Raw genomic sequence first — 24625 nt, forward strand, 5'->3', positions numbered from 1 at the left:
TGTTGATCCAAAATGAGACCAGTTTTGGGAGCTGTGTCCAAAACTGTGCCCTATTGCTCTGCAAAACATGTTTCTTCAAGGTTTCTTTAATAAAAAATGCTTATATATAGTTTTCTGGTTCTATATAACTGTTACAAGCTTGACATCAAATGTTCTACAAGGAATTATTATTAATCATACAAAAGGGTTCTTTAAGTGGGTATGGTTCTGTATAGAACCATTGTTCTACTACAGAACCCTTAAATTATACTCTTTTAAAAAGTGTAGTGTGGGTGAATCAGCCCTAAATGTCCCAGTGTTGAAATGCTTTATTACTCTGTCGTAGCAACAAGCTGTTGGTTAAAGAACTATAATTTGGAGGAAGGAACTGAACATTAAAACATATTAAACGCCGCGTTCACAGCCCAGTTCATTCATTTCTTACTGTATTTATTTAACTGTTCTATTAAAGCAGTAGAGCATTCGAGGAGTGTGTTATCACCAATAACATCACGGCTGTGATGATCTACGGCCACCAAATCACAGCCATAATATTATTCCGCGATAATGCCCCCCCTCTTGGCTTCTACTGCTTAAATAAGCAGTACTTGTGCATTAAAATGTGCAGATGTGTAACGTATTTACATTTAGAAAATCAACAACTGCACAAACTTATATATGATTACTCTGATAATACAGATTTTGGCTGTAGTTAAAAGGAAGTGAAAAGCATTAAAAGAAAGTTATGCAGGTATTTTTCCTCCTTAATGCAGGTATTTTTGTATGTAGAGCTGCTTGATTGTCACATGTACATACCTGCATCTACATAATCTAGGAAAGGACAAATCATGTAGATCATGACAGTTAGGATTGGCCTACTTTTTGTTTTAGCCCCTTTGAAAGTTTTTACAATTTTTTTTCATTCACGTGCTGAAGAGACCTAATCGATCACAAGGCAGCGCCGCTGCTGTAGATGCATCGCCCATCTGTTGATGTACTCCGTAAAAAGTCCATCAGAAATATTTGGGAGGTGATTAGTGGTTTGGAGTGAGGAGAGCTCCTGATATGACAGTGTCAATGTTGCTGGCCTTTTAAAACAGACATAAAAAATATGTCACACTGAACAGCACAACCAAACCTCCTTACTCCATGCACTGAGAGCCAGAATAGCCTAGTCTTATATTATATAGCCCCAATTTCACAAAAGTTGGGCTGCTGTTTAAAATGTAAACAAGTATAAATAAAAACAGAATGCAATGATTTCCAAATCTCATAGGCCCACAGAGGATGCTACACAGTGGTGGACATGGCCCTGTCCCAACTTTTTTGAGATGTGTTGCTGCCATCAAGTTCTAAATGAGTTTGCAATGCAGTGCAACTGTTGCTGTTCTGTGTTGAAGGATTAACCACTCACACCTCACAGTTTAGCACAAATGTTCTCTCAGGAGCACCCTCTAGTGTCTGACAAACTTTGAAGACATTACTGAGCGTGAGTTGTCCTCACTACACATTCTTCAGTTGTACAGTAATACAGCAAGAAACTGGAGGAATGAGAAAGAGAGTAGGAATGACATGTACCTGGAATGGACTCTGGCTGTTGTAGTTTTTGACCTCTTTATCAGCTCCTCGCACCAACAGCACACGAGCACAGTTATCCTGCAGAACACACACTGTTAGAGCACGAAACACACTCAGACACACTGTGCAGTTCCATACAGAGAGCATCCTTCACTTCCAGTCAAAACATCCATCCAAGTACAAGTTCTTCATTTTTCAGATATGAGATATGAAATAATCCACTTGCATTAAGAAGGTGAAAGTCAGGGTGCAACAACAGGATTTCCCAAAACTGAGGTTAAAAGCTGATTAAAAGCTCTAGAGAAAATGTGTCTCCTAACAACCCCCTGGAAGAGCTGGTAGAACCCAGAACTGCCCGCATCAGATAAACAGCACTGAAAGCTTTGATCTTTGAGAGAGAGGAGAAAATCAAGCTGCTTCAGATCTGAAAACATCTACAGGTGTTTCTGTCCATCCTTCCACTGTGAGAAGACCACTCAGCACTGTGGGTCTGAAAGGATGTGTAGCTGATCAAGAAGAACCTCATTGAGAAAAGGAGACGGATACACCAAACAAAGAAGCTGAACGGTGGACTGACCAGCCCAGAGTCCAGACTACAACACCACTAAATGGATTTGATTACTTTAGAAAATCATCAACCAGCTTCTAAGACTGAGCTTTGGAGGCGTGTCTGCAGATTCTTTGAGGAGCTGAAAGTGAGGTTCCTGAAAAGAATGGACGCTGTAATAAAGGTAGAGAGACGCACTGACGCAGTTTAGTTGTTGAGGTTTTGTGTGATTTTCTGCCAAATATGTAATTTTTCTGACACAGTAAACTCAATAACTTGTACTTAATGCCTGTTTTGACTGGAAATGAGTAGATAAAAGAGTTTTCTCTACACAGTATATCCAGTGGCTTCTACCTGGTTGTAAAGGGCACAGATGTGTAGGGCAGTGTTTCCTGAGGCATTCTGGGCGCTCATATCCGCTCCGTAGAACAGCAGATGCTCCAGGTGCTGAACGTGGCCGTGTCTACAGGCCTGTAATACACAAACACAACACAGAACAATAAGGGAGAGCAGATTACAATGCAGCTTTAATGCTGAATGTATTATCAGCTCAGTCAGCTCTGTACCATCTCAGAGGTCTGCTTCAAGAACCAAGCCTGACAAAATACTGGGTTTGGGCCAGGTTTGGGCCAATTGTTCACTTCTAACTTCTTTGTTTTCTGCTGAGTGTTTTTTGTGTAATTAATTTAGTCTACAGCTGCATTCAAAAACAGCTCCAGAAGAAGTTTTCAAGCTTGCCTAAAGCAGCATTAGTGAGAGGAACCATACCAGTGGGTTCGGGTCGGGCTCTGGTTTCAAACTGAGCACTACCAGTCGGGCCTGGTCGAGTCTCTGGGTGGTGGGTAGAGGTCAGCTTCACTTTCATGCCCACGTAGGCCTCTAACTACTGCAGATATTCAACTCAATTTCATTAGAACTTCATTATAGATGTTAACTTAATTAGGACTTCATTCTGGATATTAATTTTATTAGAACTTCATTCTGGATATTAATTTTACTAGAACTTCATTATAGATGTTCATTTCATTGGAACTTCGTTCTGGATATTAATTTTACTAGAACTTCATTATAGATGTTTATTTAATTGGAACTTCATTCTGGATATTAATTTTATTAGATTTTTTTCTTTTTCGTGTTATTTTTGTTGGTTTATGGTGAATAAACTGGACTCTGATTCTGATGAGATGGCACGTCAGTGTTGCAGTAACAGAATCGAACCACTAGATGTCAGTGTGAGTTTGATGTGTACAGTGTTCAGCTTCTCATTTTTCAAACTGACAGGCTTTCAGCTCCACTCTAGGACGCATTCATCAACCGTACAGAAAAGATGTGACACATTCATCAGTCCAGACAGACCATTTCAGCAATAATAGAAACCTGAAATATTCATAATAATCAAATATCAGCATATCGAAGTGGCAGTCAAAGTTCTTTTATGAGAGCCTGTTTTTAAAAAGTTAAGAAGACAAAAGAGCTGCGGATATGTGTCCGGATATGCTGTACAGATGGATTTACAACAAGAAATATTAATAGTAAGGTGACTCATAATAATAACAATAATAATGTTATTTATATAGCACCTTATATGCATAAAAACCCAGCTGAAAGTAGTTCACATTTTTTTAAACAGTAAAATAACGTTAGTAATTTAAATAAACTAGTGTAAGCATGATGTTTTTTAAAAAGAGATGATTTTGACTGTTGAAAAAATGCTGGGAACAGAAGCGGCGACGTCTAGCACAGATGACATTTGTTTTTGACATGGTATTTGTTTACTCAGATGGTGGTTGTTTACTGAGCTTTTAATGTTGTTGTTTTTTGTGTGTCAGGGCAAAATTGGGGCTGGAGAAGGCCATACTAAAGGACAATGGACATGAAAAGGACAGCAGTAATAGTAGACAAAAGAAAACAGACCAGCTGATTTGTTGCATATGTCACTCCTTTGCCAGTGAATGCATTGCAAAACGTATGGTCATTGTTGACGGTCATCTTTTTGATAAAATATTAACATAAATAAAATATGAATTAAATACTTTCCCCCTCCCACAGCTGCTCCTAACTATAGCCAGCTCCTAGTGCACTATCTAACTAGGTAGCATTATGCTTAATGCTGGTGAGTAAACAAGGTTTAAGTCTTACATGGTGATTCTGCAGCAGGAACCGTAATACAGTAACTCTCAAATCTTCACTATGGACTGAATTTACTTCAGTAGCTGTTCCAGAATATCAGCTCCTCCCTTCATAATCTCATCATTAACTCCAGATTAGAAAACAACATCACATAAAACATCCTAACTAGACTAAACCTCCTACATCCTGTCCTAACTTTAGGATGAATCCCAACAGGGTCCTAACTTCTATTTTGATTACATGTTTACGTTTCAGCTGTGTGCTCATGGTTGGCTGCTCCGTGACAAACATGACAGCTGATTGTTGGTTTCAATGGAGTAGGTTAAGATTTTCTAACTGGAGATAAGATGCTGTAATATAAGATAAAATTAAAATCAGATTTGCTTCTGTAATACAAAAATACACACATTTACCCTGACCTGTCAGCTCTAGACGTCTATGCTTGTGCTGTAAAATATGTTATTCTGTCTGTCATTATAGTAGTTAGTTAATTGTGAGGTAAGCAATCATGTACTATGTTTAAAAGGTTTGTAGTATTGGAGTATAAATAAGTTTTGTATGGCTTTGTGAGAATAAAGATAGTCAGCCAGTTTATTGTGCCATGTTTTCCAATCTCTCTTTATCCCTTTTTAATTAGGCTGAATGGGTGGGGCTAAACTGCACTAGGCTGAATGGGTGGAGCTAAACTGATGTAGGCTGAGTAAGCAGTCATAAGGGAATGTGTGGTGTAACATTATAACTATCCTGTGTTTGATGCGGGCTGGTTTTGTAGCGCAGTCTCCATATAAGGGCTGTACAGACAGCTGCTCCATTTTGAAAAAAGTGTAAAATTAGATTTTCTATGATATTGGCCCTTTAATAATGAGGCTTGAACAAATATCAGAGCTGACTGTGCGGAAATATCAGAGGTCTAAGCTGACTCAAGGTCAATCTGAATGTCAGAGGGCACAGGCCGCAAAAGTTCAGAGAGAGATGTGACGGGAGAGGGGTCAGGGGTCACCTGGTGGACCTCGTGCCAACCGTTCTCGTCCTGGCAGCAGACAGAGGCGTGTTCACGCAGCAGGAGCTCGCAGCAGGCCGGGTCACCCCCCACCATGGCCGTGTGGTAGAGAGCGGTCAGCCCGCGGCTGTCCTTATAGTCTGGAGACGCACCCAACTCCAGTAGAGTCTAGTCACAGAGAGAGGACGCCGTTATAAACCTGTATATATATTATACACAGTGTTGTGCAAAATTCAGAGACCCCTTTCATTTATTTAACTTACAGTCAAAGCAGCCACTGATCACAAGTTTTCACTTTTCAGCATCAAGAAAAATAATACCAACTGTTTGAGTGGACAGTAACTAGTAAATGTAATTGGTTTCTGTACTTAAGAATTTTTTCGTGTATCTGAAGTTTTTCCACTCTGGGTGACTTTTTACTTTCACCACACTACATTTCAAGGTCTAATATCTGACTTTTTCCTCCACTACATTTTGAGAAATCTGTCGTTCCTTTTGGTTTCCGTGTATAAAAACGTAACAAAACAAAAGAAGCACAAAGCAAGAGCACCAATCAGGGCACAGCGGTCACTTTGTTCAGAGCTGTTTTTTATTATTTTTTATTATTAATAGTAACTTGGAACTAGGTAGCATTAAGTTAATTAATCTTTTAGTACTTTTACTTTTGATACTTCAGTACATTTGAAGGTAAATACTTTAGTACTTTTACTCAAGTGGAGGTCTAAAGGGAAGAACTTTTACTTTTTCCTGGAGAAATATTTTACCTTGAGTGTCTCTACTTTAACTCAAGTACAGGATTTGTGTAGTTCACCACTGTGAGTGAGTCACTCTTTACTTTCATTACAGCCGCCACTCTTTTCAGGAGATTCACTTTTCAGCCTTAGAAGCTGGTTGATGATTTTCTGAAGTAATCAAACCCATTCAGTAGTGCTGAGGACTGGACTCTGGGGTGGTCCGTCCATCGTTCAGCTTCTTTCTTTGATGTGTCCGTCTCCTTTTCTCGGTGAGGTTCTTCTTGATCAGCTACACATCCTTTTAGACCCACAGCGCTGAGTGGTCTTCTCACAGTGGAAGGATGGACAGAAACACTTGTGGATGTTTTCAGATCTGAAGCAGCTTGATTTTCTCCTCTCTCTCAGAGATGAAAGATTTCAGTGCTGTTTATATAATGGGGCAGTTTTGGGGTTGACCAGCTCTTCCAGGTGATTGTTAGGAGCCACATTTTCTCTTTTTTCATTTTTTTGAATCAGTGGTTTATAATATATCTAATCAAATGTTGGTCTCACTTTATTTGGATAGTCCACTATGGTCCCCTATAGATTCTCCACAGATGTTCAAATTGTTAATAAACTATCTGTTGAAGCTCTGACGCTAAACAGTGGTGGGGTTGGAGTTAGGCTTTGGACTAGGGTGGGTTTAGGTTTTTTTAGTAGATATTCAGATGAATGTAACTTCTGCTTCTACAAAGCATCTATCCAAACAAAGGGGTACCTAAATGTGTCTTGACAAAATGAATAACTTGTGTGTAATGGCTGTTTTGACTGGAAATTAAACAAATGAAGGAGTTCTCTGACTTTTGTCAGAGATATTATATAACATATTTATATCACATGACATGTACAGGACAGGTGGACTGTAATGATTCAGATATTTCAGAATTTGGTTCAATATGACACAGTGAACAACTCAGTGGAGTTCAGCCTGATCCATCCAGACTGGCAGCACAGAAGCACTAAACAAACACTGTGATTTATGGTGCCCAAATATATAATGTGATATAACATATAATTTATTTAATGTACAGTTCTGGTCCTAAAATCTGATTGGCTGAGCTGCATTAGAAGCCAACACAGCAACTGCCAACTCTGTATCACGGCGCCATGACACGGAAAACCCTTCTGCTGTTAATGGATTAATCTCTGACTCTAACCCTGATCAAACCGAGCACTGAGTGAACTGATGAAGTAAGAACCCGGTTCTTTTTAAATTGAGGGGCTTATTTTCTTAACTTGAACTGGGCTGGTCAGCTAACTAACAGGCTAAAAGAGCCAACAGTGTAAACACCTCCATCATTAACATCACAGGCTTGAATGAAAGTACTAACGATATGATTCACTGAAAAATGACAGAATAAAAGTCTAAAGAACGTCACTGAATGTCTTACATGATTCAAACGTCCGTGTTCCAGTCAGAAGTCGCGTCAGATCCAGTCCCAAATGGCTCCATACTCCCTAAATAGTGAGCTGTGTAGCATTAAGTTCAGAGATTCTAGCTTCTGTTGTTAAATGTTAAATACTGCACTGCCTGTCGAGTCTGAACGCGGACGAATCCCAAAAGACCATTTCTAGTGATATTTTGCTCTGTTGGGCTGCAGGATCCAGTATTTAAATTCCTACGTAGTGCACAATGCAGGGAGCAGGGAACCATTTGAGATTGATCCTCTGCTTCATGTTGTGCCTAAAAACACTCTTCCTGTGATAAAATCACAGTAATTTTATCAGGTTACTGTATAACCTACTATGGGTTACTGTATAACCTACCGTGCATTACTGTATAACCTACTGGGGGTTACTGCATAGCCTACAGTGGGTTACTGTATAACCCACTGTGCTTTACTGTATAACCTACAGTGGGTTACTGTATAACCTACAGTGGGTTACTGTATAACTTACTGTGCGTTACTGTATAGCCTGTATACTGTATACTATGGGTTACTGTATAACCTACCGTGCATTACTGTATAACCTACTGGGGGTTACTGCATAGCCTACAGTGGGTTACTGTATAACCCACTGTGCTTTACTGTATAACCTACAGTGGGTTACTGTATAACCTACAGTGGGTTACTGTATAACCTACTGTGGATAACTGTATAGCCTACTGTGCGTTACTGTATAGCCTACTGTGCGTTACTGTATAACCTTCTGTGGGTTACTGTATAGCCTACTGTGGCTTACTATATAACCTACTGTGCGTTACTGTACAGCCTACTGTGCGTTACTGTATAACCTACTGTGCATTACTGTAAAACCTACTGTGGGTTACTGTATAGCCTACAGTGGGTTACTGTATAGCCTACAGTGGGTTACTGTAAAACCTACTGTGGGTTATTGTATAACCTACTGCAGGTTACTGTATAGCCTACAGTGGGTTACTGTATAGCCTACAGTGGGTTACTGTATAACCTACTGCAGGTTACTGTATAGCCTACAGTGGGTTACTGTATAACCTACAGTGGGTTACTGTATAGCCTACAGTGGGTTACTGTAAAACCTACTGTGGGTTACTGTATAACCTACTGCAGGTTACTGTATAGCCTACAGTGGGTTACTGTATAGCCTACAGTGGGTTACTGTATAACCTACTGCAGGTTACTGTATAGCCTACAGTGGGTTACTGTATAGCCTACAGTGGGTTACTGTAAAACCTACTGTGGGTTACTGTATAACCTACTGCAGGTTACTGTATAGCCTACAGTGGGTTACTGTATAGCCTACAGTGGGTTACTGTATAACCTACTGCAGGTTACTGTATAGCCTACAGTGGGTTACTGTATAGCCTACAGTGGGTTACTGTATAACCTACTGCAGGTTACTGTATAGCCTACAGTGGGTTACTGTATAGCCTACAGTGGGTTACTGTATAACCTACTGCAGGTTACTGTATAGCCTACTGTGGGTTACTGTATAACCTGTGTAACGCAGCATATATTCAACATAATAAGACCAAAGTTTCTGAAATGCCTGAGCAAATACAACAAAAACAAACCACTGCATCCTCCACCTGTTATTTTCTCTCCATCAATCTGACCTCCCGCTCTCTCCCTTTCTCTCTCTCTCTCTCGCTCTCTCTCTTACTCTCTCTCTAACTCTCTCTCACTCTCTCCCTTTCACTCACTCACTCACTCTCTAACTCACTCTCTGTCTAACTCTCTCTCTCTCTCTCTCTGTCTCTCTCTAACTCTCTCTCTAACTCTCTCTCTCTCCAACTCTCTCTCTTTCTGTCTCTCTCACTAACTCTCTCTGTCTCTACCCCTCTCTGTCTGTCACTCCCACTGTCTCTTGCTCTCTCTCTAACTCTCTCTCTAACTCTCTCTCTAACTCTCTCTCACTCTCTCTCTCACTCTCTCTCTCACTCTCTCCCTTTCACTCACTCACTCTCTAACTCACTCTGTCTAACTCTCTCTGTCTAACTCTCTCTCTCTCTAACTCTCTCTCTCCATCTCTGTCTCTCTCACTGTGTCTGTCTCTCTCTCTGTCTCTCTCACTGTGTCTGTCTCTCTCTCTCGCTCTCTCTCTCTCCAACTCTTTCTGTCTCTCTCTCACTGTCTGTCTCACTAACTCTCTCTGTCTCTACCCCTCTCTCTCTCTCTCTGTCTGTCTCTCCCACTGTCTCTCGCTCTCTCTCTAACTCTCTCTCTAACTCTCTCTCACTCTCTCTCTCACTCTCTCCCTTTCACTCACTCACTCACTCTCTAACTCACTCTCGGTCTAACTCTCTCTCTCTCTCTCTGTCTCTCTCACTGTGTCTGTCTCTCTCTCTCTCTCTCTCCAACTCTCTCTCTCCAACTCTCTCTCTCACTGTCTGTCTCTCACTGTCTCTCTGTCTCTCTCACTGTCTCTCTCACTAACTCTCTCTGTCTCTACCCCTCTCTCTCTTTCTCTCTCTGTCTGTCTCTCCCACTGTCTCTCTCTTTCTAACTCTCTCTATCCCTTACTCTCTCTGTCTCTCACACTGTCTGCCTCTGTCTCTCTCTCTGTCTCTCTCCATCTCTCTCACTGTCTCTCTCTCCCTCTCTCTCTCTACCTCTGTCTCTCTCCCTCTCCCTCTGTCTCTCTCTCTCTCTATCTCTATTTCTCTCTCTCTTTCTCTCTCTCTCTCTGTACCGTCAATGTGGTGTTGTTTTTGGACCGAGCTGCTTTGTGCAGAGCGGTCATGCCGTCTTTAGCTCTGAAGTCCAGGTGAGCTCCTCCGTTCTTTAGCGCTTTAATCATCTCCACCGCGTTCTCCAGGTGAGCCGCAAACGTCAGAGGACTCTCTGCACAGAACACACAAACACGGATCTGCATGAATTACATACATATGTAATATTAATATATCCCCATTCATTGTATAAGTGTTATAGAAATAACGTCTTCATATATATATATAATGTGTGTGTGTGTGACAATAATATGTATTTACAGCTATGTGATAATAATATATCCCTCATTTATGATATATATGTAAGTATCTGTATGTGATCATACATCCCATATGATTTATGTGCAACCTGTCATTACCCACTCTGATGCTCCAGTGAGGCTTTAAAGAGGTTTTTCCTCTTTTCTGTTTTTCTCTTTTCTTTTCACTTTATTGGCACTTTATTCTATATCTGTCAGATTACATTGATTTCAGAGAAGCAGCTGAGCTGCGAGTGGGCAGAGATGGACAATTATCTCTGAGCACGCAGAATATCTGTCAGTGTGGAAATAACCTGCTATTACAGCAGCTTTTAGAGGGAGAACAGCCTCAACAGCCTGAAAAAGCTCCTCTGTCATGCACTCTATTATGAATGAGCAGGTAAACGACACCCTCCACAGCTTTTAACCTCTCAGATTGGCAGTGTGTGTCAACAAGGATGAATTGGGCGAACTGAGCGAGCACAGCTCCTGTTAATTCACTCAGGAGTCGAGCTGCAGGCCAGACCGCTCAGCTTTCAGCTCATTAAATCAAACCAGCATTTTATAAAATCCAATTTATTAAACACTTCATGAAATAATAAGTGTTGAGAGATTCACTACACATGACCCTATTGGCAGGCAGGCCTTTAGCTTTCTATGATTTATGATTAGCATTTAATGGTTTATTTGCAAATATTAACCCTTTAAGTTCAGCTCTCCTGTGGTAATGATTTCTCAGTGCAGCTGTGCTTTCATTATAAAACATTTCACACCAAGAAAGCCAGCAGTGTCCTAGATCACCCGCTAGCAGAGTTCAATGTAATGTAAATATATTATCAAACACAGAGGACGTAACATCAGACATAACATTCTGACCACCTCCTTGTTTCTACACTCATCATCCATTTTATCAGCTCCACTTACTGTATAGCTGCACTTTGTAGTTCTACAGTTACAGACTGTAGTCCATCTGTTTCTCTGATACTTTGTTACCCTGTTCTTCAGTGGTCAGGACCCCCATGGACCCTCACAGAGCAGGTACTATTTGGGTGGTGGATCATTCTCAGCACTGCAGTAACACTGACGTGGTCGTTGTGTTTTAGTGTGTGTTGTGCTGGTCTGAGTGGATCAGACACAGCAGTGCTGCTGGAGTTTTAAACACCTCAGTGTCTCTGCTGGACTGAGAATAGTCCACCAACCAAAAATATCCAGCCAACACTGTGGGCAGTGTCCTGTGACCACTGATGAAGGACTAGAGGATGACCAACAGCAGCAGCAGATGAGCTATCGTCTCTGGCTTTACATCTACAAGGTGGACCGACAAGGTAGGAGTGTCTAATACACTGGACAGAGAGTGGACACAGAGTTTAAAAACTCCAGCAGCACTGCTGCATCTGATCCACTCAGATCAGCACAACACATGCCAACACACCACCAACACGTTAGTGTTACTGCAGTGCTGAGAATGATCCACCACCCAAATAGTACCTGCTCTGTGAGGGTCCATGGAGGTCCTGACCACTGAAGAACAGGGTAACAAAGTATCAGAGAAACAGATGGACTACAGTCTGTAACTGTAGAACTACAAAGTGCACCTATACAGTAAGTGGAGCTGATAAAATGGACATTGAGCATAGATGCAATGGTTCTTCAGGGGTTCTTTAGTAAAGAAAATGGTTCTATATAGAACCGTGAACACTGAAAGAACTTTGTGCATGGTGAAAAGGGTTCTTTAAATCATCAAATTGTTCATCAGATTGATGGAGAATGTGTTGTATATGGTTCTATGTAGAATCTTTTTGAAAACTGTTCTATATAGCACCAGAAAAGGTTGTTCTATTGTCTACAAGCTTGACACTATAACAATAAAAGAACCCTTTTCAAAAAAAGTTCTATACAGAACCATATATGACACATTCCTCATTAATCTGAAGAACCATTTCCACACAAGTATTTAAATGGTTCTACACTCTTCCAAATGGTTCTTCAAGGGTTCTTTAGTTAAAAACAGAATATGTGATTTTATATAGAACCTTTTTGAAAATGGTTCCGTATGGTATCAAAAAAGGTTCTTCTTTTATTATAAGCTTGCCATCAGAGCAATAGAAGAAGCCTTTTTGGTACTATATAGAACCCTTTTCAAAAAGGTTCTATACAGAAACAAACATAACACATTCCTCATCAATCTGAAGAACCATTTCACCATGCAAAGAACCATGTTTGGCACCAAAAAGGTTCTTCTACTAGTACAAGCATGGCATCATAACAATAGAAGAACCCTTGGTGCTGTATAGAACCCTTTTCAAAAATATATGACACATTCTTCATCAATCCGAAGAACGATTTCACCATGAAAAGAACCATTAAATCTTGCACAGAGTTCTTTGAGTGTTCATGGTTCTATATAGAACCATTTTCTTTACTAAAGAACCCTTGAAGACCCATCATTTTCCGGGGTGTAGGAGAAGAACCTGAGATTAAGAGGTGATCTCTTTCCTCAGTGATGTAATATTAGTGTATTGATCACTAACTGGCTGGTGCACTCTGTAAACTGATATATGATATTGATAATCGTGTAAACAAGCACATCAACAGAGCTGGTCTGATTCACAGAGCTGTGCGGTGAACAGGAGCGCTCGTCGATATCATACACCATCCTAACGTCGTTCTCTCTCAGCACAAACATCCATAAAGGCCATGAACACAGTACTGTAGCTCCTGTACTGTACAGAGGAAAATCAATGCGATTGACTGTGTTAAAGGGCAGACGGGCAGAAACAGGTCTGATGAAAGAAGCTAAAGCCAAGAGAACCACAAACTAGGACAAACGTAACACTGGTGGTACATACACAGGACACTGCCTTCCTTAAAGAGCCTGCATACTTTGTTAGCCCCCTTTTACCCTGTTCTTCAGTGATCAGGACCCCCATGGACCCTCACAGAGCAGGTACTATTTGGGTGGTGGGTCATTCTCAGCACTGCAGTAACACTGACGTGGTGGTGGTGGTGTGTTGCAAGTATTGTTTGCAATATATTGTGCTGCACTTATATATTATATTTTATTGGATTGCATTTTAGTTTATTTGTATTGTATTGTATTGCACTGTATGGCACATAGTTCTGTGTTCAACTCTGTTCCTTTTTTCTGGGTATCTACAGTGATTTTGTTTCTAGCAGTATCTGAGCTCAGGACTCTCTTTTTCTTTAACCTATTGGTAGCTAGCAAAGATACTTTCTCTAGATAGAAAAAGCACGTCTTGTGAGTCGCTCTGGATAAGAGCGTCTGATAAATGCCGTAAATGTAAATGTACATGTGTTAGTGTGTGCTTTTGCAGTGCTGTGCTTTTATTTATCTTCTTTTTATTTTATTAACTTTTACAGAACACACAATATGTTGCAGTGCTTGCTGGGGATTGTAGTGTATCTCTGGGAGAAATGGGTTCATAATAATAGAGAATTCTGCTGGCCGAATAGGACTGTGTCATGGGCCTGACTTGGCCTGCAAGCCTTGTGTTTGGCACAATGGGTCTATATTGACTGGGGAGTGCATGACACATGACAATAAGATAATAAGACAATAAGATTGTATATATACCAATGTTTATTCCATATAAATATATATATATATATATATATATATATATATATATACACATTGGCAAAAAATTTACTTATTTTAACAAATATGCTTGCAACACATCAAATTATCTGCCAGAATATTAAGATCATTTTGCTCATAAAAATACTCAAAATAAAGACAAAAAGGCCAAATATTCTTATAATATTCCCACAACCATCTCAAAATGTGTAATATTCAATGTTTAGAGTACATTTAAGGTAATTTCTCTTGCCCAGATACATTTTTTTGTAGTGCTCTTTTGCCATAAGTCAGTTGGGAAATTCTTACCCTGCTAGATCTGCCCTAGACAACTTTAAGTGCCATCAGAGTGAAATGGAAGCATTTAGGAGCGACAAACAGCTGACCAAGCAGCAGACTAAGCAAACCAAGCGATTTAGTGGGACAAACTGAACGCAGGAATACACTATGTCCTCCAAGGTGTGTGTGTGTGTGTGTGTGTGTGTGTAGTCATACCCCCTGTGTCTGGATCGTGATAGTTGGGGTCCAGCCCTCGATCCAACATTTTGAAGATTTTCTCTAACTGGTGATTTTGAATGCAGTCCATAAACTTCCTCAGGTTGGCCTATAGAGAGAGAGAGAGAGACAGAGAGAGAGAAAGAGAGAAAAGAGAGGGAGAAAGAGAGAAAAGAGAGGGAGAGAGAGGAAAGAGAGGGACAGAGAGAGACAGACAGAGAGAGAAAAGAGCGAGAGGGACAAGAGAGAGAGAAAAGAGCAAGAAAGAGAAACAGTTAAGAGAGAGCAGGACAGAGGACGGTGGGAGAGAAAGTGGGGAGAGAAAAGAGGGGGAGAGAAAAGAATGAGGAGCGAGAAAGAGATAAAGGGAAAGAAAGAAAAGAGAGGGAGAGAGAGTGAAAGAGAGAGGAAGGAACAGAGAGAGGAGAGAGAAAGAGACAGAGGGAGAGAAAAGAGAGAGAGAGAAAGAGTGAAAGAGATGAAGGGAAATAGAGAAAAGATTGAGAAAGAAAAAGAGACAGAGGGAGAAAGAAAAGAGAGGGAGAGAGACAGAGAGAGAGAGAGGAAAGAGAGACAGACAGAGAAGGAGAGAAAGAGAGAGAGAGAGATAGAGTGAAAGAGATGAAGGGAAATAGAGAAAAGAATGAGAAAGAGAAAGAGACAGAGGGAGAGAGAAAAAAGAGGGAGAGAGAGACAGAGAGAGAGAATGAGAGAAAAGAGAGAGACAGAGAGAGAAAGAGAGAGAGAGAGAAAGAGAGAGAGAAAGAGAGTGAGTATGTGTGTGACTGCACTGAGACAAATGAAGGCTGCCTGTGTGTTTGAGGACAGTTATTAATAGGTAACAGAGCAGCTCCCTAAACACCAGCAAAAAGAGGAGCAAGGAAGAGGAGGAGAGGAGGAGAAGAAAGCAGATGAAGGTCAGAAGAGAGGGAGGAGAAGCGGAAGCATCGCCATAGCGACTACAAGCCAAGAGGCTAAAATTTTGATGGATTTATACTTTCCTGAAAAAATCATGTTAATCGGATATTGGGAACCAGCCCTGTGACCGGAAGGCTGCTGGTTCAATCTCCTGAGCACAACAGTACATGACTGAGGTGCCCTTGCCAAGACACCCAACCCCCAACTGCAGACAGGGCTGCTCACTGCTCTGGGCAAGTGTGCTCACTGTCCCCTAGTGTGTGTGTTCACTAGTGTGTATGTGTGTATTTCACTACACGGATAGGTTTGATTGCGGAGGTGAAATTTCCCCGTTGTGGGGCTAATAAGGGTCACTTAATCGAATCTAATCTATTGGATTCATTGGGTTTTCTGGACCATACCTGAAAATGACTAGTTTAAATGAAGTCTAGAACAAACTGCATGATTTGAAACCTCCACTTAGTCTGCATTGGGTTAAATGTGTTGTACAAAACAGCTTCAGCTCTGTTATGTTGGTGGGTTTCCTCCCATGAACTGCTGCTTCAGGTCCTTCCACAACATTTCTACAGGATTAGGGTCAGGACTTTGACTTCATTCCAAAACATTAACCTCTTTGGTAGAACGACTTGTGTGTTTAGGCTCGCTGTCTTGCCGCATGACCCACGTTCTCTTGAGGATTAGCTCACGGACAGATGTCCAGACATTTTCCTTTAGAATTCACTGGTATAATTCAGAGTTCATTCTTCCATCAATGACAGCAGGCTGTTCTGGCCCAGATGCAGCAAAACAGGCCCAAACCACGATACTACCACCACCATGTTTCACAGATGCAGTGCTGTCCTTCCTGCAGAGGTAACATTTCTTATTTAAACCAAAAAGATCTATTTTGGTCTCATTCATCCACAAAAGATTGTTCCAATAGCCTTCTGGTATATCCATGTGATCTTTGATAAACTGCAAAGAGCAGCACTGTTATTTTTCGAGAGCAGCGGCCTTCTATCCTACCATGAACACCATTGTTGTCCGGTGATGGACTCATGAACACTAACATTATCCACTGTGAGGCCTTTAATTGCTAAGAAGTTAGCTTGGCTTCCTTGGTGACCTCGCAGACTATTACACACCGTTGCTCTTGGTGTGGTCTTTGCTGGTTGTCCACGCCTGGGGAGCGTAAGATTTTAAATTTCCTCCATTTGTACACAGTCGTTCTGACTGTGATTGATGGAGTCCAAACTCTTTAGAGATAACCTTTTCCAGCCTATAACCTTTTCCAGCCTGAAGAGCATCAACAGCTCTTCTTCTGAGGTCCTCAGGAATCTCCCCTGTTCATGCCGTGATACAAAGATGTGTTGTGAAGATCAGACTGTGTTAGATCCCTGCTTCTTTAAATAAAACAGGATGGTCACTCACCTGAATGCCATCCCATATATATATATATATATATATATATATATATATATATATATATATATATATATATATATATATATACACTGCTCAAAAAAATAAAGGCAACACTCAAATAACACATCCTAGATCTGAATGAATGAAATATTCTCATTGAATACTTTGTTCTGTACAAAGTTGAATGTGCTGACAACAAAATCACACAACAATCATCAATGGAAATCAAATTTATTAACCAATGGAGGCCTGGATTTGGAGTCACACACAAAATTAAAGTGGAAAAGCACACTACAGGCTGATCCAACTTTGATATAGTTAAATACAGTTGTATACTGCAAAAGTTTGGTCAAAGGCCATGTTGTTGATTAAATAAGTTATTGAAGTAAATAATTTATACATCCTCTACAGTGACACACAATTAGACCAAACTTTTACATACGTCTGTATATGGAAGCATCTACGTATGTATAATAATATCCCATATGTATTCATATGTCCTCTCCATGGATCACCACCTTATCGTGGTGGAGGGGTTTGCGTGCTTGAATGATCCTAGGAGCTATGTTGTCTGGAGCAAAAGCTCCTGGTAGGGTCTCCCATGGAAAACTGGTCCTAGGTGACAGGTCAGACAAAGTGTGATCCATAATAACCCCTATGAAGTCACAAAAACGGGACTTGTGTACCCTGCCTGGTACAGGGTTACCGGGGCCCCACCCTGGAGCCAGGCCTGGGGGAGGGGCTCGCCAGCGAGCGTCTGGTGGCCGGGCATTTACTCATGGTGCCCGGCCGGGCCCAGCCCGAAGGAGTTACATGAGTCCCCCCTCCCATCGACCCACCACCAATGGGAGGGGCAGTAGTAGGGGTTTGGTGCTTTGTGGATCGGGCAGTGTCCGAAGGCGTTGGCCTTGGCGTTCTGATCCTCGGTTGCTGAAACTGGCTTTTGGAACTTGGAACGTTACCTCACTGGCGGGGAAGGAGCCTGAGTTGGTGTGCGAGGTTGAGAGATACCGGCTAGATATAGTCGGGCTCACCTCAACAAACAGCTTGGGCTCTGGGTCCAATCTCCTTGAGAGGGGCTGGACTTTATTCTTTTCTGGAGTTGCCCATGGTGAGAGGAGGCGGGCAGGTGTGGGCTTTCTCATAGCCCCTCGACTCGGTGCCTGTATGTTGGGGTTTTCTCCGGTGGACAAGAGGGTACCTTCCCTACGCCTTCGGGTTGGGGAACGGGTCCTGACTGCTGTCTGTGCTTATGCACCGAACAGCAGTTCAGAGTACCCAGCCTTCTTAGAGTCCTTGGAAAGGGTGCTTGAAAGTGCTCCTCCTGGAGACTCTATTGTCCTACTGGGGGACTTTAACGCTCACGTGGGCAATGACAGTGAGACCTGGAGGGGTGTGATTGGGAGGAATGGCCTCTCTGATCTGAACCCGAGTGGTGTTCAGTTTTTGGACTTCTGTGCAAACCACAGTTTGTCCATCACGAACACCATGTTTGAACACAAGGATGTCCATAAGTGCACATAGCACCAGGACACCCTAGGCCGCAGTTCAATGATTGACTTTGTAGTCGTGTCATCGGACTTGCGGTCATGTGTTTTGGACACTCGGGTAAAGAGAGGAGCTGAGCTGTCAACTGATCACCACCTGGTGGTGAGTTGGATCAGGTGGTGGGGGAAGATGCCGGTCAGACCAGGCAAGCCCAAACGTATAGTGAGGGTTTGCTGGGAACGTCTGGCAGAAGAACCTGTCAGATTGATCTTCAACTCACACCTCCGTCAGAACTTTGACCAGATATCGGGGGAGGTGGGGGACATAGACTCAGAATGGTCCATGTTCCGTTCCTCCATTGTTGAAGCGGCTGACTGTAGCTGTGGCCGTAAGGTAGTTGGTGCCTGTCGGGGCGGTAATCCTCGAACCCGGTGGTGGACACCCCAGGTGAGAGATGCCGTCAAGCTGAAGAAGGAGTCCTACCGGGTATGGTTGGCCTGTGGGACACCAGAGGCAGCTGGCAGGTATCGACAGGCCAAGCGATCTGCGGCTTCAGTCGTTGCCAAGGCAAAAACCCGTGTATGGGAGGAGTTTGGTGAGGCCTTGGAAAGTGACTTTAAGTCGGCTCCGAAAAGATTCTGGCAAACCGTCAGGCGACTCAGAAGGGGAAAGCAGTGTGCTACTAGCACTGTATATAGTGGAGATGGTGTGCTGCTGACTTCGACTGAAGACGTCATTGGGCGGTGGAAGGAATACTTTGAGGACCTTCTCAATCCCACCGACATGTTCTCCAGTGAGGAGGCAGAGTCTGGGGACATGGGAATAGGCTTGTCCATTACTGAGGCCGAAGTTGCTAAGGTAGTTAAGAAGCTCCTTGGTGGCAAGGCTTCAGGGGTGGATGAGATCCGCCCTGAGTTCCTCAAGGCTCTGGATGTTGTGGGGCTGTCTTGGCTGACACGCCTTTTCAACATTGCGTGGACATCGGGGGCGGTGCCACTGGATTGGCAGACTGGGGTGGTGGTGCCTCTTTTTAAAAAAGGGGACCGGAGGGTGTGTTCCAACTACAGGGGAACACTCCTCAGCCTCCCTGGTAAGGTCTATGCAGGGGTACTGGAGAAGAGAGTCCGGCTTATAGTTGAACTTCGGATCCAGAAGGAGCAGTGCGGGTTCCGCCCTGGTCGTGGAACACAGTGTGAAGCGGCCGGGATGAGAATCAGTACCTCCAAATCCGAGACCATGGTTCTCAGGCGAAAAAGGGTGGAGAGCCCTCTCTGGGTCGGGGATAGGCTCTTGCCTCAAGTGGAGGAGTTCAAGTATCTCGGGGTCTTGTTCACGAGTGATGGTACAAGGGAGCGGGAGATTGACAGGCGGATTGGTGCTGGGTCAGCAGTGATGCGGGCTCTTTACCAGTCTGTTGTGGTAAAGAAAGAGCTGAGCCATAAGACAAGGCTCTCGATTTACCAGTCGATCTACGTTCCCACCCTCACCTATGGTCATGAGCTTTGGGAAATGACCGAAAGAATAAGATCGCGAATACAAGCGGCTGATGATAATGGATGGATGGATGGATGGGTATTCATATGTAGCCATTTTCTCTGGCCTTTCCTCACGTTCACTCTCACAGCTCCCCCATCTACTGTTAGCCTTGATAACTATATCAGTGTCTGTGTGGAATCAGATCATCACTGAGTGGACAGAAGGGCAACAAGATACACACATGCAGACCATGAGCTGAATAAAACATCAACAAAGAGAAACAGGTCAATAAACAAGTCATGACTGAAATGAAAATTAAAAATAATCAACTAAGCAAAATGATTTAAGATAGCATAACAGGAGTGATTGCATGTGCGACTGTATTTGTTCTTCATGCGCTCTGATGGTGACTCTATTACAGGACAGTAAATGTGGTTAATAAACAGAATGTTTGTGTTTAGATGTGTGATGCATCCCGAAAGTCCACGCTGACCCTTAAAGCAGGAAAACTGTTTACACTATGAAACCTCAGCCTGTTTTACTGTGTTGCCATAGTAACAGACGACACGCTGGCTGGTGTTACAGTGAAACTTGAAAACAGGTAATACTTATTTTTATGACTTTGTCAGCAGTTCAAGCTCAATTATCAACCTGTTGCTGAAAAAGACAAACCATTAAGTGTTTCTATTGGTTCCTATTGGTGTTTTAATGTATAGTTCAAGTTAAATGTATAATGCTTAAATGGCTCTTTGCATGGTGAAACGGTTCTTCAAATTGATGGAGAATGTTTGTGTATGGTTCTATGAAGATCCTTTCTGAAAATAGTTCTATATAGTACAGAAGTCCTTAGAGGCCATGAGAGAGTTATACATTTCTGGATTGTTATTTTGAGATAACAACTTATTTATCTTGCTATCTCAAGATAACAATCCAGAAAATTCTAGCAACAGCTCATGGCCTCTCCTGACTTTCGTACTATATATCACCAAAAAAGGGTTCTTCTATGTTTACAAGCTTGACATCGTAACAATAGCAAAACCCTTTTTAGTGCTTTATCACATTCTCCATCAACCTGATGAACGACTTCACCATGCAAAGAACCATTAAGCATGTAAATTCATAGGTCATGGTTCTATATGGAACTACTGTCTTTACTAAAGAACCTTGCCGAGTATATGCTCGTCTGGCTTCACACACACATAAACTTGAGTCACATCCCATTCTTAAGCCATAGGGTTTAATATGATAATTTGCAGCTATAACAGCTTGAGCTCTTCTGGGAACGCTTTCCACAAGGGTTAGGAGTGTGTTTATGGGAATTTTTGACCGTTCTTCCAGAAGAGCATTTGTGAGGTCAGACGCTGATGTTGGACGAGAAGGCCTGGCTCACAGTCTCCTCTAATTCATCCCAAAGGTGTTCTATCAGGTTGAGGTCAGGACTCTGTGCAGGCCAGTCAAGTTCTTCCACACCAAACTCGATCATCCATGTCTTTATGGACCTGCTTTGTGCACTGGTGTGCAGTCATGTTGGAACAGGAAGGGGCCGTCCCCAAACTGTTCCCACAAAGTTGGGAACATGAAATTGTCCAAAATCTCTTGGTGCTGAAGCATTAAGAGTTCCTTTCACTGGAACTAAGGGGCCAAGCCCAACTCCTGAAAAACAACCCCACACCATAATCCCCCCTCCACCAAACTTTACACTCGGCACAATGCAATCAGACAAGTATCGTTCTCCTGGCAACCGTCAAACCCAGACTTCTGGCAATCTCATGGAGAAGCGTGATTGGTCACTCCAGAAAACACATCTGTACTGCTCTAGAGACCAGTGGCGGCGCTTTACACCACTGCATTCCACGCTTTGCATTGTGCTTGGTGATGTAAGGCTTGGATGCAGCTGCTCGGCCATGGAAACCCATTCCATGAAGCTCTCACCAATGTTCTTAATCTGATCTGAAGTTTGGAGGTCTGTAGTGATTGACTCTGCAGAAAGTCGGCGACGTCTGTGCACTATGTGCCTCAGCATCCACCGACCCCGCTCTGTCATTTTATGTGGCCGACCACTTCATGGCTGAGTTGCTGTCGTTCCCAAACGCTTCCACTTTGTTATAATCCCACTGACAGTTGACTGTGGAATATTTAGTAGTGAGGAAATTCCACGAATGGACTTGTTGCACAGGTGGCGTCTGATCACGGTAACATGCTGGAATTCACTGAACTCCTGAGAGTGACCCATTCTTTCACTAATGTCTGTAGAAGCAGTCTGCAGGCCTAGGGGCTTGGCTTTAAGCTCTCTCTGGTGGGTAGGAGAGAGAGGACGCTGGTCACGAGGCCAAACGCAGGCCAGAGAGAGCAAGAAGGGACTAGCCGATGCTAATATATATATATATGTACATATATATATATATATATATATATATATAATTATATATATGAGTGTGTGTGTTTGTGTGTGTGTATATATAATTTTAATTTAATCTCACCCTGAGAGTAATGACAATATGGCTTCTATATGAATTCATTCTCTCTCATGTTAATGCTAATGAGTGCTGATGGCTGCTAACTGACCTTTGTGTGTAATTTGGCAATCTGCTTCTCGTCCACATTGGGCTGCTTATAGACTCTGCTTTTATACCGGAACTGTAAAAGAGCACAACAAACACAATAGAAGATGATTTCTTCAGAAATTATGTTTTAAGATGCTGTTGCTGTGTTTAGCTAAGCTAATGTACTTTAGTCCATGTTTGTAGAGAACAGTGAGTCACACAGTGTCAGAAACCACAGAATCACACCTGTTAGAGATACAGAACACCTCCACATGCTTTAAGGTGAGTGGTTTAGGCATGCAGTTAGCACCATGCTACATTAGATTTGTAGCTCTAGTGTGAAACTAAAGAAGCAAACATCAGAAGTCCTGGCTGACTGACTATATTCGGGGTAAAATTCAGGGAGGTGTAACTTGATTTTTTCGCTGGACTATTCCTTTAATAATGTGATTGCTGTGAGACGCCTGTGCCTCTTCTCACCTCCAGTGACGGAACCCCTTTGCTAACAGGCTGTGGGTACTCCCGTAGGAGTCTTTCTTCATCCAGGAACTTCCCATCTCGGCCGTTGCTGGCAGGCTGGAAGAGTCCGTAGTTCAGAACATCCTTCAGGCTCTGGCTCAGCGTACACAGGATGCGTTGCTTGGCCACCCACACCGTGGCATCCGGGTTAAACCTCATACATTTCTGGTAGATTAAAAGAAAAACACCAGACAAAGAGGAATCTTTGAGTTTTTGAGTTTGGTACCTTGTCTAAATCGAGTTCTATGTACATGACTGTAGGCATTTACACTACATGTAACAATGGACAGAGGTGTGGCGTAACCATGGAAACAGGAACAGTGTAACCTTGGAACCTGATGTAGTGTAACCTTGGAAATGGGTATAGCACAATTACTGAAATGACTATGGTATCATCATGGAAACTGATGTAGCATAACTATGGAAATGGGTGTAATATAACCACGGAAACGGATGTAGCATAACTATGGAAATGGGTGTAATATAACCATGGAAACGGACGAAGCATAACTATGGAAATGGGTGTAATATAACCATGGAAACGGACATAGCGTAACTATGGAAATGGGTGTAATGCAACCTTGGAAACTGATTTAGCATAACTATGGAAATGGATGTAGCGTAACCACTGAAACTCATGTAGTGTAACCACGGAAATTGGTGTAGCATAACCACTTGAATGGCTACCGTGTAACAATGGAAACTGATGTAGTGTAACTATGGAATTGGGTGTAGTGTAACCATGGAAACTCATGTAGCGTAACCATGGAAGTAGGTGCAGCATAACCACTTAAATGGCTGCTGTGTAACAATGAAAACGCATGTAGTGTAACTGTGCAAATGGGTGTTGTGCAACCTTGGACACTGATGTAGCGTAACCATGGAAACTGATATAGCATAACTATGGAAATGGATGTAGCATAACCATGGAGACTGATGTAGCATAACTTTGGAAATGGGTGCAGCGTAACCACTGAACTGACTGCAGAGTAACTATGGAAACGGGTGTAGCATAACAATGGAAGTTGTGTAGCGTGAGTTATTTTAAAGGGATACTCTGGTCAAAATGTACATTTCCCGGCTTAAAGATTATTAAAACCTCCTTCTGATGATGCCCCTCACAGGAAAGTCAAGCATATTTCACAGGTGAATTGTGCAAAAAATGTGTTTACAAGGAAGGATACCTTTTTTAACATGTAAACATATTTTAAACATGTAATGTGATCACAGATCCTTTCAAACTTGTAACATGTGAAGTGTGCAGAAAACACATGCATGTCTTCACAAGTGAGATTCATCTGGCTTTTCTATAAGGGTGTCTTGAAGGTGGGAAGAACTTCTGAAAAACTACAAGCACTTTGAGGGGACACTGGAGGGTGGCCTTTTAGAAATGCAGTTCATTTCATTCAGCTAATGTTACTGCTGGAAAGCCAAATATCATGATAATGTGTGTTATCCACTAGCCTAGCTGCTAGCAGGAAGGACTTCATTATCGCAGCAGGAGAGATGTCCAGTGGTTCTATCATGTATTTGCATATTGCATGTTGGGTATTGTAGCGAGAGAAGAACAATGGCTGAAAACACTAAAAGATATAAAAGGCTATAAAAGATATGATTCACAGTGAACTGGCTGAGGGATGCAAAGCTGTGCTACAGAATTACCACAAAACATAACAAATACAACAACAAATACTGGTTTTGGGCCATAATGTTCCCTTAAATTTTAAGTGTAGAGGATCAGTGAAGTCATTGAGGACCTACAGTTATGTTGCCAAACATATGTTGCCA

General features: G+C 42.2%; 1 protein-coding gene across 6 annotated transcripts in view; it reads right to left on the reverse strand.

Annotated features, from left to right (window-relative positions):
- The window catches only part of LOC108440598 (SH3 and multiple ankyrin repeat domains protein 2-like), a 285653-nt gene that overhangs the window by 172171 nt on the left and 88857 nt on the right, over nt 1-24625 (reverse strand). For all 6 annotated transcript variants that reach the window (XM_037540113.1, XM_037540117.1, XM_037540115.1 and 3 more), the window contains 7 exons: nt 22799-23002; nt 22341-22412; nt 14490-14598; nt 10121-10272; nt 5235-5402; nt 2459-2575; nt 1558-1635 (listed from right to left, as the gene is read on the reverse strand). In XM_037540113.1, the coding sequence (XP_037396010.1) occupies nt 1558-1635; nt 2459-2575; nt 5235-5402; nt 10121-10272; nt 14490-14598; nt 22341-22412; nt 22799-23002 (900 nt within the window). The remainder of the gene's footprint in view (nt 1-1557; nt 1636-2458; nt 2576-5234; nt 5403-10120; nt 10273-14489; nt 14599-22340; nt 22413-22798; nt 23003-24625) is intronic.

This window comes from Pygocentrus nattereri, chromosome 7, assembly GCF_015220715.1.
Source record: "Pygocentrus nattereri isolate fPygNat1 chromosome 7, fPygNat1.pri, whole genome shotgun sequence".
In the NCBI taxonomy this organism is placed as follows: Eukaryota; Metazoa; Chordata; class Actinopteri; order Characiformes; family Serrasalmidae; genus Pygocentrus; species Pygocentrus nattereri.